Raw genomic sequence first — 17233 nt, 5'->3', positions numbered from 1 at the left:
GTTTGGTGAATCATCCAGCTTATTCTTGTCTGCATCAAATATCAATTTATACTGGTTTCTCATATGCTCTTTGCAACAAATGTAGTCAGCTTTGACAAATTTTGTTTGTACAGGTCCTGATGCAGACAAGAAGCGAGAAGATTCGTCCAAAAATTCTAGGCCTTAAGATTGTCAAGTATCTAGTAGAACACTTGAAAGAAGAATATCTAGTGTTCCTACCTGAGACCATCCCGTTTCTGGGCGAGCTACTTGAGGATGCCGAGCTTCCTGTTAAAACACTGGCTCAAGAGATCCTAAAGGAGATGGAGACCCTCAGTGGCGAAAGCCTTCGGCAATACTTATGAGAGGACCCAGAATGACCGGAAAGTCAAAGCTGTCCATCTTTGTTTTCCGTCCCCTGTTTCTTTTCTTTCTTTTTTTTGGGGTGGGGGGGGAGGGGATTCTCAGAAGAATTTTGTACGTCTTCTTGAGGCATCTGAAATCTTGTATCAAATTGTAGTATCGAACAGACCAAGATTAATTTATTGATTTTAGAAAACAGTGTAAATTGCCTCTTCTCATGATCGCAGCAGTTGAGCCCTTCCCCCTCCCAATAGAAAATAGTTAAATGTTGGTAATTAATTGGTCATGCCAAGTGCCTCTATATTTATCTTCTGCAGTATATTTATGTAGCAATAAGGAGTCATTTCCATGGTCATATTTCTATAGCCCGCATGAGATGGATTCGAGGAATTTGTAAGAACATAAAAATGTTTGATTTCGGTTCTATTTCCTCTTTCAGTAGATTCATTTTGTTGATATTTTTATAGCTCACGTTTTATTTCGGAGGAGGTAAAGAAATCATCAACAGAAGTTGGATAGTCTTATATGCTGATATTGATTTGGCCAACATACAAGTCGTGGCATTACTGTCTTTTCCTTACATCATACAGTAATCTGTACAGATCTTATCATTAACCACATTATTGATATAAATCATGAATTATCGAATATTATGCTGTTCTTATCATTTGCTTTCACGATTTTAATACATTCGGGGCCGACAATAAATCCGATACTCGGTCCATACGGATCTTCTACACCCGACCCGGATACGAACGCGGGATCCGACCCGATATCGAAATGGTTGGGTACCCGATTCGGAATCCTTTACATGGACTGGGCCGGATGCAAAACAAGTGTTAACTCGGCACTTCACGTGCAGCGGACGCGAGCGAACGAGTCGTCAGCTCGGCCGATAAGTTCTCTTCTGACAGCTCCAAAATTGCGGCGAAACAAAGGCGGAGGCGGCGCCTGACGTTGCCGGCAAGCAATGGCGACGGAGGGTTTCGTGGACGACGAGAACCTCGAGGCTATCGTCACGAGAATCGAGCAGAAGTCCCGCAAGATCGAGAGCTTGCTCAAGCAGTGAGTCGGAATCGAAACCCTAGCCCCAGCGCCATCCGAATCTACAGTAGGCCGTAATGTTGAATACCTAATCGCAGATCCAAGCCGGTGGAGGCGCTGAAGACGGCGTTGGAGGGTTCGCCCTTGAAGACCAGAGATGAGAGGTGCAAGGTTGATTGGGATCGGATTCCGCCCCACTACCACCTATTTGGACGCGAGATGTTCAATTCTTAGGTGGAGAGTTCTAATGTTTTGGGATTGTTTTGTTTGTGTGCTGTAGTCAGCGATTTGGATAGTGGTGCACCGGGCGATCATGGCCATAAAGGATGTGGATGCTATGTTCTCTTCTTTGGATCCAGAGTACTATGACACACTCATGAAGTAAGATGCATCTATCTATCTATCCTTTTCGAGTTATATGATATTTGTGCTCTTTTTCTGCGATGTTAGTTGTCATGAAAATCTCATGGATTTGATGTTCTAATAGCATTTTGTAAAATTTTCTGAAAATGTTTCTTTCATAATATCCGCAATTTGTATGTTTCTTTGGTCATCCTTTATAATGTTTAGGATACTATGACCAATCAGAAAATCCACTTTGAAGGAAAAATGTGCAATGTTCACAATCTATTTGCAGAAGGTAGTGGTAAAATCAGAATAAGCTAATACCGAGTTGAGGCCGAATGGAAGTTCTACATTTTGAGCTGCTTGGAAGTGACACTAAACTAAAGCAAACCACTTTATGTGATAAAGAGTTCTTTAATAATCTTTCAATGCTTGTCGTTAATTCGACTAATACATTACTGTTAAAATTTTAGCATTAGGAACCCTCGGTGCAAATCCACATGACCACTTCAATCAATGGCTTTCCACAGGATTAAGATAGTAGGTGTTGCATTTTTCTTTTTGTTTCATTTTTTAACCATGAATACTGCAATGCCTGTTCTTAACTTACTGGTTTGGTTATCGTGAATGGGAAAAGTCCTTTATCTCCAACATTTTGCAGTATCTGTTTCTTTTTTGTTGATGAAGTAAGAAAAGTATATTAGAATTATTTAGTTAAAAGGTTGTCTTTTACTAGCACTAATTGTTGGTCTTTTCTACTCTTCATCGGAAACAGCACATTGTTGGGTGTATGTCAATTTGTTAATAAATGGTCAATCTAATTTTCATCAGATAAACTTTGACATAAACTAGAGATTGTATAATTAGATTACCAAGTAGAAATAATAGTTTGCTAAAGTTTTTTCGATCAAGAAGCTTGTGACTGCAATTGCTTTATGATGCACATATTTTATATTAATTCTCCATGTTGTCAATATCTCAATTAACATTGATAATTTAAGTGTGGCAAAATGTTAATTCCAATTGTGTGTAAAGCAACATGCTTCAACTAAAAATACAGCAAAAGTTTCCAGTACAAATAGTACGTGCAGTTCTTATATACAACACACTGAATAATTGCATAATGCATAGACCATCCACCATTGTAGATGAAAGAAAAAGAAAAATCTAGTACAACTTCAATGCAATTAGATTTATGATTAAGTTTATCTTTTAAAACATGTGTTGCTTCACTACTTGAGGTTCTTTAGATGATTGCAATTTCCAGTTGGGTTCTTTAGGTTATTTAGAGATCAACCTGATGGTTTTCATTGATATTTCTAGAGAATTTCTGAAGCATATATACTGATGAGTTAATAGATTGAAATAGTATCTCAAAATGCTTTTACCAATCTGGTAGAATAATGAACCTAGTTCTCTTTAGATAGAACATCCATTAGTTCTAATGGTATGCTGTCTCAAATAATATTTATGCATATGAACAAGTTAGCTTTACAAATTTACCTAAAATATCATGTGCTGCAAATCGAAATGTGCATGGGTTGATTTGAAACTATGGATTTAGTATACGGTACCAATTTGGTAGTTTCTTTTACGGCTGTAACTTGGCCAGTAGGTTAGATCCAGCAAATATTATGGTTTGAGGGAATGTTATAGGGAGGACCTATACCTATACTCAAGGTATGCAATATCGTACCGTACCAGTGTTTTGAGGTTAGCTCGGTATGGTACGGTACCGGCATACCGAGCGATACACCAGGGCATACCGAGCGGTACACCAGGGTGTACCAAACAGTTTTATATATTTTCTTTCTTACTGTAGCACTGTAGCACGTTCTGTCCGGTATCGGGCGGTCCGTGTACTGGTATATTGTCGGACCGGTATGTACCACCCGTACCGGGCGGTACCATTCTGTCACGGACTTAGTTGGTTTTGCCTAAGTCGTACGACACCCTTGCGTGTCCGTCCATAAAGGTCAGCCTCTCCGAAGCCTCCCATTGTCCCTTAGGACCAACAAAAGAGAGAACGGGTTAGAGAGAACGCCTCAATCGGGATCCACAAGCAAACATTTTCGAAAAACACTTCATAGACAATGCAAATTACAAACAGACTTTACAAGCTCTAAACAGTTGCACAACAAAGGGTAAAATGATCCATTACAGACCGAAAATATCTCGCACGTGTCCACATGACACAACCTTTATTTACAAGCCTAAAGAGGTCACCAACCCAACTAAAATGAGACTATTAAGCCTTCGGCCATCCCTCTACATGTTGTATAAGACATGAACATACCAAAAGACACGGACATACATAAGCATTACATCAAACATCCTGTTTAGAAGTTTGTCCGTGACAATTCGGTACTGCATACCATATATGTTATTTTTTCATGACCGAGTTACAAAGATCGATGCAAAGTGCATTGACCTTTACGATAGTAGACTATGGGGCCATTTTGGCGGAATATGCAACAAGCGTTTGGGGGTTAGTGGCAACAATTTGTTGCCTCTTATTTTAAAGGTTTAATGATTCACATTATGGCAGCATCATTTATTTGATACTCCTCACCGTTGGAATCAATCATATTTGGTGGTTTTGGTCTCCAGTCATAAAATTTGGTGATTTAGTCCCTCCATTTCTTTGTTATCTTTAAATCGAATAAATGACAATTTTCAATTTTAGCACCGAACAAAATTCACAGAGGTGCCTTAGTTCTTCAATTGAAGCCATGAAATTTTGCCAGTCCTACCGCTTGAGCTTGTCATGGCAAACTCTAATACCATTGTTTCTGTTTTGATTGAGATATGTGTTTCCTTTTGCCATTTGTTTTTACATTTTACATAGCTGAACATGTAGGTACCTGTACAGAGGCTTGGCAACTGGAGATAGACCGACGTGTGACCAGTGCCTGAAGATTCATGAAAAGCTGACGGAGAAAGCAGGGTTGGGATGTATACTTCGCTCATTAGCCGACACCGTTAATACTGTTTAAGCCTCGGTTATAGCAGCATCGTTGTATATGTACTTAGTCCACTGCTTGCTTATTGGTTAATTCCCATGCAATTACTGCAAAGGACTAAGATGAGCAAGCTTTGTCATTTTAGGTAACTTGATTTGGACAGATCTCGACATGTTGCTTTCATGATCTTCATGTTAATAGTTAATCCAGAAATGATTGCAGGCAGCCCTTACCATCAAAGCCCTATTGCAGTTGAAACATGGAGCTTGTGTTTGTGTATAGTCACAAACATCCGATCAAATGGTAAGAACTAGAAGATCATAGATCAAATAAAGGTCAAAAACTTGCATGGGCTAAGAACACTAAGTTGGCCATGGAAACAGGTTTGTATATCATGCATGTTATTATGTCTTTCAAGCAAAGTTTGTCGTACTGTAACTTAATGTACCATTCAATGTGGGTGGTATGTGTTGGTCTAATAAGGGATCGATATAAGTAGTATATATCAGATTTATCAATATCTCATTGTACCATATGTTGGTGCGATTTGATACATACCAAATCGATCGGTAAATAAGATGAATTATGCATGCTTTCAAAAGACACTTGTTATTGAAGCTAGATACTTTTATGGTTTTACTCATGCATGTTCATTCTTGTTGTGCCTACAGATTGTTGAGACGATGGTGGTGATGAAACAATGCTGGGACGAAACATTATATTATTTCTTTCAATAAATAAAAGAAAATAGTATGAGGGTATTTTGCATAAAAAAAGAAAAAAAACATTAATGATGTTTCTAATATATATCAGAAAAAACACATTATATCAGAAAAGATTGAAACAAGAACAAGAGGATCATGCATCAATTAATTTGCAGTGCTCAACAATATTCCTAATTTTGCAATAAGGTGGGGTTTTTTTTTTATTCCAGCATCAACATCTACAATCGTTGCACGTATATTTAGTCATCTGATGATTATACAACAAATCAACCGTGAAGGTAATGTGGGAAAATACTCATTGATACTCCCAAATAAGAGGCTTAACCAACCAACACTATTCTGTGCTGAGATTTTTTTGCCAACAAAGTATGACAAATAGTAAAGCTCCATGTTAATTAAGGTACGAAATGGAAGAAAGACACAGGGGTTCCGGTGTCGTATAACTTAAACTACTACTAATCCTAGCCCTTGTGTTTTGTAATGGACAAGCATAAGATTTATTCTTCATATTGTTCTCCTTGATGTCTGTTGTTGGGAGTTCAGGCCAACATAATTTATATATACTAAACTTCAGACCATTTGTATTTATTGGGAATTCATATGACCTTCATAATTTATGTATACTAAACTTCAGGTCCTGATGCAAACAAGTTGATTAGGCCCCTACATACTTGTACAGAGACTTGGCATGCTTGGAGAATCTCCCCATCCACATTCCACACACTTTCATTATGAGCTGAAACAAAGGTAAAAGCAGGTGTCTGCAAAGCAAACAGATATTAGTACGACAGATCAATATAAGCGACAAAAAGAGGGGGAAAGGCTAACAAGTTTACACATACCTTGTGGTGTTCCACAAATGTAAAGTCAAAAGGATTAGAGCCCCTTTTAAGATTTATAAGATGCCTGCAGTGAGTGATTCATTGGTTAGTATCACCTATGGATCATCAGTAAAGAAGGATATGCTAGTATTATCTGATTCCAGAAGCCAGAATCTTGTTTGGACTGGACTGCTAGAAAGAGCATAACACAAATTCATTTGAGATCATGTCATTCATTAACTTAATGAGAATTATATTATTGCATGTGTTTTGGCTGTTTAATATGTATGTGAACATCAGGCTACTTGAATCTCTCATCCCACAATCAACACATGATGAAACAGCTATTTGGCCTGCGAAGCTACTTGAATCTATCATCCCACAATCTACACATGATAAAATAGCTATTTGGGCTTTTTCACAGAATTGTAAACCTTGGTCGATATGAACTACAGTAAGTTAAGCCAGAATAGCCTAATTCAAAATTAGTTGGAGGATGAACATAATGGGTGCAGTAGGAAACAAAACCCAGACTTTTTACAAAGCAGCCTAGACTGCTTAGGATCACAAATTTGAAAGGGGCAATGGCTCATCACAGGCAAGAAGTAGCATATTTCAAACTCCGATTGTTAATGATAAGATAAAGAACTAGCATATTTATAAATATTATTTTAGGAATAAAATAAAATAAGAAATCTTATTTAGTATTTGTTACAATAATAATTCCAGATCTCCCACAAGACAAGTTTTAGAATGTGTGAAACATAAAGATCAAGCATATTTAAAAATCTGATTTTACTACTAACTACTTACATCAAGGGGGGAATTCTAATCAAACACTTGCTTGTCAATTTCAGATGTCAATAACTTATTGTTATTTACAAACTAAACAATCCATGTGTGAAAGCTAAACTTTCTAGAGATGTCCATGAAAGCTTATGATTTATCAGATCTCTAGACAAGGAATGTAGATGTGCAAAACTGATTAAGATGTACTAGTTTTTGGGTATATACACTTGTAGAAAGAAACAAAAGTTGCAAATCTTCAAATGATATAATTGAATGTGTTAATGAACTAAACCATGTCATGTATTCTCAAAGTACATCAATGGCCAACAATCAATGTACCCCAAGTACTCTCATATTATTATGTAAGATTGACCTAGTGCACTATCCTTCCTGATCTTTTTATATTTGTGTGTACATGAAGAAAAGGATTCTGACTTTGATGGAACCAAGTAAACAGAGCATTCTAATTCTTCTCTTTTTCCTCCAGCAGCAAGTAGGACTTATAGAGAAATACATGCATCTATTAGGCATTTAAGAAAGAACAAAGAACAGGAGCATATTACATGTAATTAAAGCATTTTAAATAGTAAAAATATACACTGTATAATTCATAGTAATATAAAAGCGGAATCATGAACTTAAGTGGCTTGTACTACTCAGGGGGGGAAGAGAGAGAGAGAGAGAGAGAAGTAAAGAGAAAAAATGCACAAGTAGTTTGAAGATTCAAGAAGAAAGCAAAAGGAAAATATTTCTTTTGAACTTACCACAAGTATAAAGGATGCGGACAATCTTTTATTAGTATAAGATGAAGGAAACCATCAGCAAGGTGTGCCTCAGCCACCAGACCTTTAGGAGCTCTTTCATTACGGCATGAAATAATGGCAGCACCAACACTAAGAAAACGACCCTTGTATTCTAGCCACCTTGAATCCTGAGAATGAATTGGGCTAACAGCTACATCTGCAGAATGCTGAGCAGCATTTTTAAAATCATTACAGATGCTGCAGTTTGCACGGCAAACATTCTTAGAATTCTTTTGAAAAAGTTGTGAAGTTTGTATGTCGCTTGCAATGTTACTAGTTTCTTGTTCTTCAGTCTTCAAAAATGTAACTTTTGCCTCGTAAGATCTTGATAAATGAAAAATAACAATGGTCAAATAGCTCCCTGAGAAATTAAAAGATCAAAGATACAAAGTAGTGTTCTTTATAAGAATTAAGGAAAACCTGTGTTTCAGAAAGGCCACCGTTCCAGCAAAATCATAGCGTTTAGGACCCATCCAACGATAGCCTTCACTCTCCTTGATGACATCACCATAAAAACCATACCTGACAACAGGTCACAAAATCAGCACTCACAAGGAACCTAATTAGGTTGTACATAACAGGAAAAAAAATCATAGGGAATTTTGAAATTCCTCCTATAAAAGAAACCAAACAAATCAATGTAAAATTATATAGTATTTGATTTCATTTTGTTTCAAGAATTTTATGATAGACAACATGCAGAATTAATGTACCAAAACTCCTTCCTCTCTCTTCCAAAAGAGATAAGAAAGAAGAATGTCATCATGCTAGAAACAAATATGTTAGTGAAAGGTTGAGGAGAAAAATGAAAACAAATGACAAGAACCTTAGATATTTTCTCACACATCTTTCACGTGAATGTTTTGTCAGATCTTCTAATGAGCATGTGAAAAGAAGTAATGATCAGATATACAATAGTAGTGGAGTTCCATGAAATGTTTTCTCACTGATGGCAGTTCAGATATATGTATTCACAATGTCAAATCACTTACAAAAGCACAAGATAAAGCATTGTAGAATTTTCAGAGATCAGATATGACATAAAGTTTATAAACAATAAACAACACTTAACCTCATCTAATGCACAAAAGTGGTTGGAGAATAAACAACCCAACATGGTTGGAGAAAGGATAGCTCTTAACCTCATCTAATGCACAAAAGTGGTGTTTCATAACACACTGACATATATTCAACCCCAAATTTAACCCACTGAATACACAATGAACTTTATCATACTCATGATACAAATGTTCAAACACATCAGCCCCATTTTTTACATGATTTTGTCCACTTACAAAACCCAAACTTGACATAAAATCTGATCAACCAAGCACATGATTAAAAGTTTAAAACAATATCAAGAAAACCACCTTTAATATGTGACCTGACTATTAATCATGTGATCAGGACAAGTTGGGCTAGCCAGGTAAATTTCTAAAACTATAAACTAAAAATACTATATCACTGATCAGATTGATTGAGTCAACCTGTTTATTAAACAACAAATAAGTCCAACCCAATACCTGGTAGCTATGTGCCAGGCTCGGATCAGATTGGTAGGTCATCTTAACAAACTGCCATCCCTACACCCTAACTAGTAAATGGTTTTTTTAATTTCATCATTTTTTATATTTTTTCATGTGTTTGATCCACCAAGCCATTTTTCTGCATTTTTTGCCAATGAAAAATCACTTTTTTCTCACTCTGTACAAAGTTGTAAACTTTTTGTTGGCAATCCTTGCCTCTGAAAGATATTTTCCATTTAGTCAATAGAATCATATATGTTCAACAAAATCTCCATCATCCAATAACATACTTGAAAATAGATTTTATCCAAAAGATTTTCAGGCACATATTTTTGAACTTTGCACCAAATACATGTTTTTGATATCTGCTCCACATATTTGTGTCTTGTTGCAGAGTTTAAAAATAAGTTACCATACCCTGCAAAAGAAGCTGCATAGCGTACAGAAGGCACTTCTGTTGATGAAGGACTAGTTTTCCATCGGACCACCTGAGCTATATCAAGTGACATCTTTTTGCCAAGGATAATGTGCAAAGCTGATGTTACAGGATCTCGTGTCCCGGTAGTACTACAAACAGGGATTAACACTCTTGTTAAGTCATTAGCAAACTTCAATATGATTAATGTAAAATAGATAATATAAAATTGCCAATAAACCAAGTACTTGCAACTTTACAAGCACACATTACTCAAGGATTTATGTGTCCATATGAAGTGTCCATGTTGGTCATAGGGAGGAATAATAAGACACAGCTCCAGGCCATGACCACACAAGCCCAGTCACATGCTGAATTATGCCCATAAGTTCAATAGTGCTTAAGACAACACATATCTAACTAAATGTCTTCAAAATGCATGCACAATACAGAAGTATGCACTTCTGTACCATGTCAATATTCAGAGGTGCAGTATGTAAAGCATCAGACATGATGAGGCAATTAAAAAGATTCCACATTTCCACAGAAAAACTATAGGAATATAGGCCTATTGACAAATCACACTCAATTCGATAGTCTAAATCTAAATCAATGTACTCTGGTGATAGCCCATGGCCTGATCCAAATGCTCAAGCCAACCACCCACTTATAATTGGTTAGTACTTAAATACAGGTTGATTTTGACCCTATCTGTTTACAACCAGACTCGGTAATTGTAGTTGTGTTTTATATTGGTAACAGAAATATGCATATGTACATGTACTGTTAGGGAAGTTCAGATTTTAATCTAGTAGTGGTAACAGCAATGGTGGTTCATATCGGGTTTCCAGTTAAAGCTCGGATTCTTTAATGTTTCAGATGTCAAGGCATTTAGACTTTAGAGAATAGTTGGATCAGATCCAGATTGATCCTGATCAATCAAAATTTCCAATTGTTGTTATTTTTCATTTTCAGTTGGTTGGTTTGTCAAGCAGAGTACATTTCGAAACTTAGTACACAGAGGATAATCTAGGACAACAGCAAAAGCAGAGCTGTAAGTTCCCTGTAACTTGGGTTAGCTTCATGGATCTTTTACAGTCATCGAGCTCTGCTGAGGGTAACACCAATGCAGAAAACCAATCCTTAAAACAAACAACAGAACATACCTGATAACAATGGCATCAGTTGAACCAGCAGGAATTAATCCAAGTCTAAACCAATCATTTGGGAAGGAAACTTTTACATCTTCATCTGAAACAGTAAACAGGTCTGGATATCAAATGTTGAGAGGGGTATGTAAAAAAAAAAAAACCAGCAAACTTGTAGTAGTAAATACATAGCATGCAGACATTTAGCTTAATTTGTTGAGCTAAATCAGCATGTACTAACCTGCATTGCATGGTCCATTGTTGGTTGCTGTCATTCAAGATAAACCATACAACCTATTAGTGCCCCACGTGTTTCATCAGGTGCTAAATTTGTTAATATTTCATGCATCAAGTAAAACCATTAGGTACATACTGCATTTTGAGATGCCCAGTCCATTGGATTCTACATCTGAGAGAAGAGGTGCAAGGTCATCACTTCCACATAAAGGCGCAGAAAGCATGCCATTTGCACCATTAAGAGAGGCCCTACCACGTGAGATGTCATTGTTTAAATGCTGACAATTTTTATCACTCTTGTTATCCAACTCTTGTGGAGATGGAGGATAAGGAGCATCATGCCTTGAGGAAAGAAGTCCATTCAGAACTTCGTTAAAGAGACCATCACCTCCCTGGTCCAAATTCACGTACAAATCACTCAATAAGAGAACAAAAAGAAATGACGCATTACATAATTATACAAGTAACACGAAATGTCTTTCTTCTCTTTTTTGTCATCCAATGATTTACTTGATGACAAAAGCTGTAAGTTACTTATTAAGGGTTATTGCAGAATGCATGAACTAACTATGAGTCTGCACATTTTTAGGTAGTAATGACAAGCTTACTCAGGTTACTAGCATCTTGAGCGTCCAAGTCTGTTCCAAAATCAATGCATCTTCATGCTGTATTTGGTAACTCAGGACTACAGTACATTAAGAGTTCTGCAGCGACTGCAACCATTTGCAACAGCAGTTTGGTTGCATATTGATATCATATGCAAGCAAAATTATGGAAAATAATGTAAATACTTCCCATAAGAATCCAACTAATAGTCCAGTATCAACTGACAGATGATATGAAGCTTTATTAAAATTATTTATAAATGCATGATGATTTGGGTAATCTAATGGTGTCACCCTTCTCATACAAAAACTTGCCTCTCAATGTATGTTGCTAAATCAGTCTTAACCATTGGAAGACAGCAAAATTTATAGTGTTGTTTAATTAAGAAAGAATCAGATATCAGTTATATACAGTAAGGTAAAACAAAGGAATCAACTGTATCACAAATTTCCAGAAGCAGTATGAATTTCCCCACAATGTGCTTAAAGCTTAACTGACATCACATAGCTAAAACATCAAAAGAGAGCAACAAGTCTAAATGAAAACACCCCATATCTGAACAAATCTAAGATCCATATGCGTCATTCGCTATGGTAAACCAAGAATAGCCCCATCAAAAGAAGGGCCATTTCTGCTTTAAAAAGGTGACCATCTGGCAAGATTGTTCACCTTCTATCAAAGTTAAGCACGGTAAACTACATAGATGCAATCAAGAGTCCTTAAAGCTCCACTGTTTCTTTAATCTATTGTGTCAATGCAAAGTTGAAACAAATGAAGGATTTTGGTAACTAAACTGATTGCAGAAAAGCCTTCATTAGGTTTCAAAAACCAATGACTGACCAAAAAGGATAGCCAACAAAAGACCATTTTATACCAAAACAACACAAAACAAAGTTTACCAACTAAAAGTTAGAGATAACCAAACAAAGCCACGATAACCTACCTGCTTAAAGATGTAGCACAAGAAATTATATTGTTCTTAGAAGATAGGAGCTGCAGTGACCTTTCAGTAGTAAATGGATAAAAGATAGCTGAGAACTGCACCGGAAGGCCATTTTGTTTTAGTTGTTAGTTTAAGAAATGAATTTTATGATTTATTATCTTCTGCTAGTTTCACATTAATCACAGAATTTCATATTGTTTTACGAACTCTTTTCAGGCAGACTTCAATAAAAAGGACAAAGTTATCTGTATGACTAAATTAAAATCAAATCTTGAATATTAAACAATATCAACAGATATCAGTCATCTGAAGATTAAAAAACGAATACATGTTAGATAAGCTAGAAGCATACCACAGCAACAATGCCATCAAAAGAACTCAATTCCCCGTGCGATAAGGATGATATACAGTCAAATGCATGCCCTGCCCTCTGAGTCACTGTTACCTGAACAAAGTGCATGACCCTATGTAATGCAATGTAGTAACAGAAGAGGAAACTCATTTTTTGATGACTTATAACAGCATTTTCTTACCTCTGTCCGCACTTTAGCATGGGAAAATATAGGCGCAACTGTCTCCCAAGTCCTGACCCCATTTCCTTTCCCACATAATGGGTGAACAAACACCTAAATGATACTACAGAAAGTTAATAAACAAGATATCACAAAAAATTGATGAAAAAATTGCAAGAAGGTATTTCAATACGGAAAGTACCAAAAGAGACTTTGGTCTGACAGCATCAGTACTGGTAGAAGCAATCAAACGTTCAACCCACGACTGGCATATATGCATATCCTTGTGACCAAAGGTGTATTCACAGAGTGTCCAAGGAGAACCACGTGTTTTACCCCTATGGAATCCATGCACCACAAAACGGTACATCTGCATAACCAACAGGACACTTATAACACAAAATATAAACATGATAGTTAGCCATCAAGGAAGTCATAATGCCCTCATCAGGTTTAAGTTCTACGCAGCTATCAACAACAACAATGAAAGTGGATGCATTGATGAAAGATCTTGATATCTAACCTCAAATTTATTGCCTGAGAAAAAGCTGCCAGAATTCCTATTTGCATCCTCAATCAAGCCCCAATCAATTAACTCTACAGCATAAACATTGGAAAATTCAATCCTGTTTTCAGTCTTTAGCCGGTAGTTCATGCACAAGCAAGATGACCCACTAGATTCCTGAAAAGCACAGAGAAATAAAACAAAGTCAAACATGAAATATGTGACACTCTTATTTAAACAAAAACATATAGACTTATGTAGGCAAAACAACTAGCAAGCTTAAATTGACCTATTTCTCTATGAATCTCAAGAAACAATTTTCTAAACATCCATTATCAATTATGACACAAAGTTTAGCTCAAAAGAATACAATGAATCATACATCCTTCTAAACTATCTAATAGTATATAAATAGGTTAACCAAGGAGCAACAAAATGAGAGGAGATAACTGGTGGTAGCATATTGAAAACATGAATGTCCACGGTTTAAGAAAGTAATTGCCATGAATGTCCCAGATGGTATCATATTGAAAACATGCAAGATAACTGGTGGCAATGTAAACATGCAAATCAATTACCTGCATGCAAGATACTCAGTGGTAACATGTAAGGTAATTTATATAAAGCCTGATGAAGTAGTAGAATAGCTTCTTATGCTGTAATTTAAGATTTTGGCCTCCCATCAGATCCACCCATATCTCATGGTAGGAAAAACTAGAAACAAGTGCTATATGGACAATAGCAAAACAAAGCTCAAAGCAAGATATCAGTTCACTCTTGAGTTTCATAAAATAACTGAAAAACACAGTTAACTTTTATATGCAAAAGGAAATGCTATCAGCAAAAGACTCGATTTATAACTGACTGGAATATAGTTGAGAAGGAATTAGTCTATGAAAAATTCAGCAACATCCAAATACCAATCCTTGTACCTTTATCAAGATCTTATCAGACAGATATGCAGCAATATATCTGATATGCCTTAGTAAACAGATATAAGATATTTAAAAGGTACTGGTACCATATAAGATCAGACTGATGTGGTATGTTTGGCATGCATATACGAAAATTTGTTCAATGGTATAGATAGATTTCATCTCTTACAACAATTTTATCATCTACAATATCTTCGAAAATTTTCAGAGGTGGTAATACACAAGCCAATAACTATGAAGAGTACATTTGGTTTAATAGACTAATAGGATAGGATTTGAAATTTAAAGGCACTTCAATTAGGTTTACAACAATTTTGACATCTACAGTATCTTTTTTACTTGCTACTCCAGCATAAAGATCAGTAATGCATCTTTCCTTCCAACTCATATCAAGCAATCATCTTAAAAGGTTTATATAGGCTCATAATGTGTTCTTTTACACCTCGAACACCATTTTGTAGGCCTAATCAATTGGGCTTCACCCCGAAGACTTTCATCAAGACATACAGAACAACTGATAATTAAATGACTATTGCTTCTGTTTCACCTCTAAGATGGCCTTTGCATGGTAGGCTTTGGCAGATTATAGTTATCAGATGAAGTAGCAGCTATTTTTCCTGGCTAAAATAATTTGAAAGCCTGATCCTGTTTTCATCCATAATTCCAAAGGAACAATATCAGATCCAATGATCTCTCATCTTTCTCTTTGCAGATGAACTAGGACTCAGAGATACTTACAGACTCATGTGAAGCCATCTTTTAATGTGAATTCAGATATGGAACTTCTAATATTGCTTTACAATTAATGACTTTTTTCACACTATATTCCAGTGAAGATCTCCTTGTTGGTTCCTTCCATATCAGCCTCATGACTATATCCTTGAGCAAGATTTTTGTGATCTTGCTTTTCGTAACACATCTATCTCAACCTCACCAGTAGTTTAATTTTCACATCCAAAGAATATCTTTCTATAAGCTAATTTAACTAGCTCATCAGTTTATCATTTCCTGACCTTTTCCTCTCTCAGTTGCTTCATATTATTGTTCTTAATATAGATCAACACAAGAATTCTTTGAGGACCATTGTTGACTGCTTCTAACCGAAGGTCCTCCATATCCCCCATTCTATTTATAAAGCTCCATCAATCCCTGACATAAGGCAGTCTCACTAATTTCCCTCGATTTTTTTCCAGTTTCATTTTATGATCTCAATAAGAATTTTTGACAATTACATGCATCTAAACGATGCAGCATCGCTAATTTAAACATTGAAAACTTGCTCATACATCTAGTGCAAAGCTAAGACCAAAGAGTGAAGTTCGTCTGAAAGGGAATGCCGCAAAAATAGCTTAATAAATATCAGATGATGTCTCAGAAACTATCAAATATTTCAAATAATTGAAACTACAATATTCCATAAAGTTCATGGCACACATCTTACAGAGCAACGAAACGATCCTGCATTGTCTGATCTAAATATTCAAAACCATAAAATCCAAAACGCAACACTCGAACCACAACAGCCTAAACGTCTGGTCTAAATATCCCAAACCGATTTCACTTTTGTCCAAGAAAGAGCCAAAATGAGACACTTAAACCATAGTATGATATCATAATAAGGGCTCCTTAGAAATGGGTACCACATGGTACTCGGATGTGTAGTAACCGCAATCACATCAAGCTCTAGTAAAGCCGACGATACATCCAGCACTCAGCTGCCAACAACACGTGTTGCACTGCTTACCTCCATCAAATTCATGTCAAGGAGCTTTTCTTGGAATCCCTTCACAGGAAATCAAGCTAAATCGTCTCCAATTTCCAAGCATCCGTCAACAGGATCAATCAATCAGCAGAGGAATAAAAAACAGCATTCATCTAGGATCAAAGCGAAAGTACTTCCTATACACAACCAAATTTATGAACGTAAGGGGACTCACACAATCGATCGGCTTCCAAGAGAGACCATCGGGATCCAGAGTAACGGCGACCTCGCCGACGCGATCCAAGAAGAGCGTCGAGATCGAGGTCGAGGCTGACCCATTCCTTTCCATCAAGAGACAGACGAGGCGAGAGGCGGTGGGATATCTATTTACCTTCTCCTCCACCTCCTCGTCCGCGTCCGTCCGTTATTGACCCAAACACTTCCGTGCTCGAATCCTGGGATTGTGTGGTCTCGCCATAATATAACGGTTTCGAAGGACGCACATGCCGTTATATGTCCCCGTATATGTCGGAGTGCGTAACGGAAAGCAAAACGGGGCGCATCGTGGTCTGTTCCGTGGGCCAGACCTGGTGGACCCCGCCTCAATTCAATTTACGGAGCTCATAATTCTGGTTGAGGAAGATAGATAGATATGCATGGTTAACAATGAGGTATGAGATTGACTGGATTTACGATAAAAAATTATCTTTATCATTTTTTAGCTTTTGTATTAAAAATATTTTCCTTTTTAATTAATAAATAAAAAATATAGGTAAAGAAAAATTGGACAAAAAAATAAAGGGTAATTATGATATTATTGGAATTGGAATTGGTCCCAACGATGAGATAAACGATGACCACACGTAGGCAGT

General features: G+C 36.6%; 3 protein-coding genes across 8 annotated transcripts in view; 2 read left to right on the top strand and 1 right to left on the bottom strand.

The window, feature by feature from the left end:
- The window catches only part of LOC103970409 (uncharacterized protein At3g06530), a 34425-nt gene extending 33619 nt beyond the window's left edge, over nt 1-806 (top strand). For both annotated transcript variants that reach the window (XM_018820822.2, XM_009384176.3), the window contains exon 39: nt 114-806. In XM_018820822.2, the coding sequence (XP_018676367.2) occupies nt 114-344 (231 nt within the window). In that variant the 3' untranslated portion in view covers nt 345-806. The remainder of the gene's footprint in view (nt 1-113) is intronic.
- A 378-nt stretch (nt 807-1184) lies between these two features.
- Nucleotides 1185-4919, top strand: LOC103970408 (actin-related protein 2/3 complex subunit 5A). Of its 2 annotated transcripts, none has more exons than XM_065134050.1 (4): nt 1185-1407; nt 1485-1557; nt 1667-1767; nt 4604-4919. In XM_065134050.1, exons 1-4 carry the CDS (start codon nt 1313-1315, stop codon nt 4725-4727), a joined length of 393 nt encoding a protein of 130 aa, XP_064990122.1. In that variant the 5' UTR covers nt 1185-1312; the 3' UTR covers nt 4728-4919. The 2 variants fall into 2 exon arrangements, with proteins under 2 accessions (XP_064990122.1, XP_009382450.1); XM_009384175.3 differs by having other exon boundaries at nt 1187-1407; nt 4592-4919.
- Nucleotides 4920-5692: 773 nt separating this feature from the next.
- On the bottom strand, nt 5693-16814 carry LOC135627776 (ceramide kinase-like). Of its 4 annotated transcripts, XM_065134047.1 has the most exons (14): nt 16597-16814; nt 13743-13901; nt 13422-13589; nt 13241-13333; nt 13060-13152; nt 11412-11550; nt 11295-11330; nt 11163-11189; nt 10940-11024; nt 9776-9925; nt 8253-8354; nt 7794-8156; nt 6262-6325; nt 5693-6180 (listed from the first exon to the last, which is right to left on the bottom strand). In XM_065134047.1, the coding sequence occupies exons 1-14, from the start codon at nt 16708-16710 to the stop codon at nt 6043-6045; spliced, it is 1731 nt and encodes a 576-aa protein (XP_064990119.1). In that variant the 5' UTR covers nt 16711-16814; the 3' UTR covers nt 5693-6042. The 4 variants fall into 4 exon arrangements, with proteins under 4 accessions (XP_064990119.1, XP_064990118.1, XP_064990120.1 ...); XM_065134046.1 differs by having other exon boundaries at nt 11295-11550; XM_065134048.1 differs by having other exon boundaries at nt 11295-11550; nt 13422-13608; nt 16597-16736.
- Nucleotides 16815-17233: the final 419 nt, after the last annotated feature.

The sequence above is a fragment of the Musa acuminata genome, chromosome BXJ2-11, assembly GCF_036884655.1.
Source record: "Musa acuminata AAA Group cultivar baxijiao chromosome BXJ2-11, Cavendish_Baxijiao_AAA, whole genome shotgun sequence".
In the NCBI taxonomy this organism is placed as follows: domain Eukaryota; kingdom Viridiplantae; phylum Streptophyta; class Magnoliopsida; order Zingiberales; family Musaceae; genus Musa; species Musa acuminata.
The sequence above is the reverse complement of the archived record's forward strand: the minus strand, read 5'-3'. Positions and strand labels throughout refer to the sequence as shown.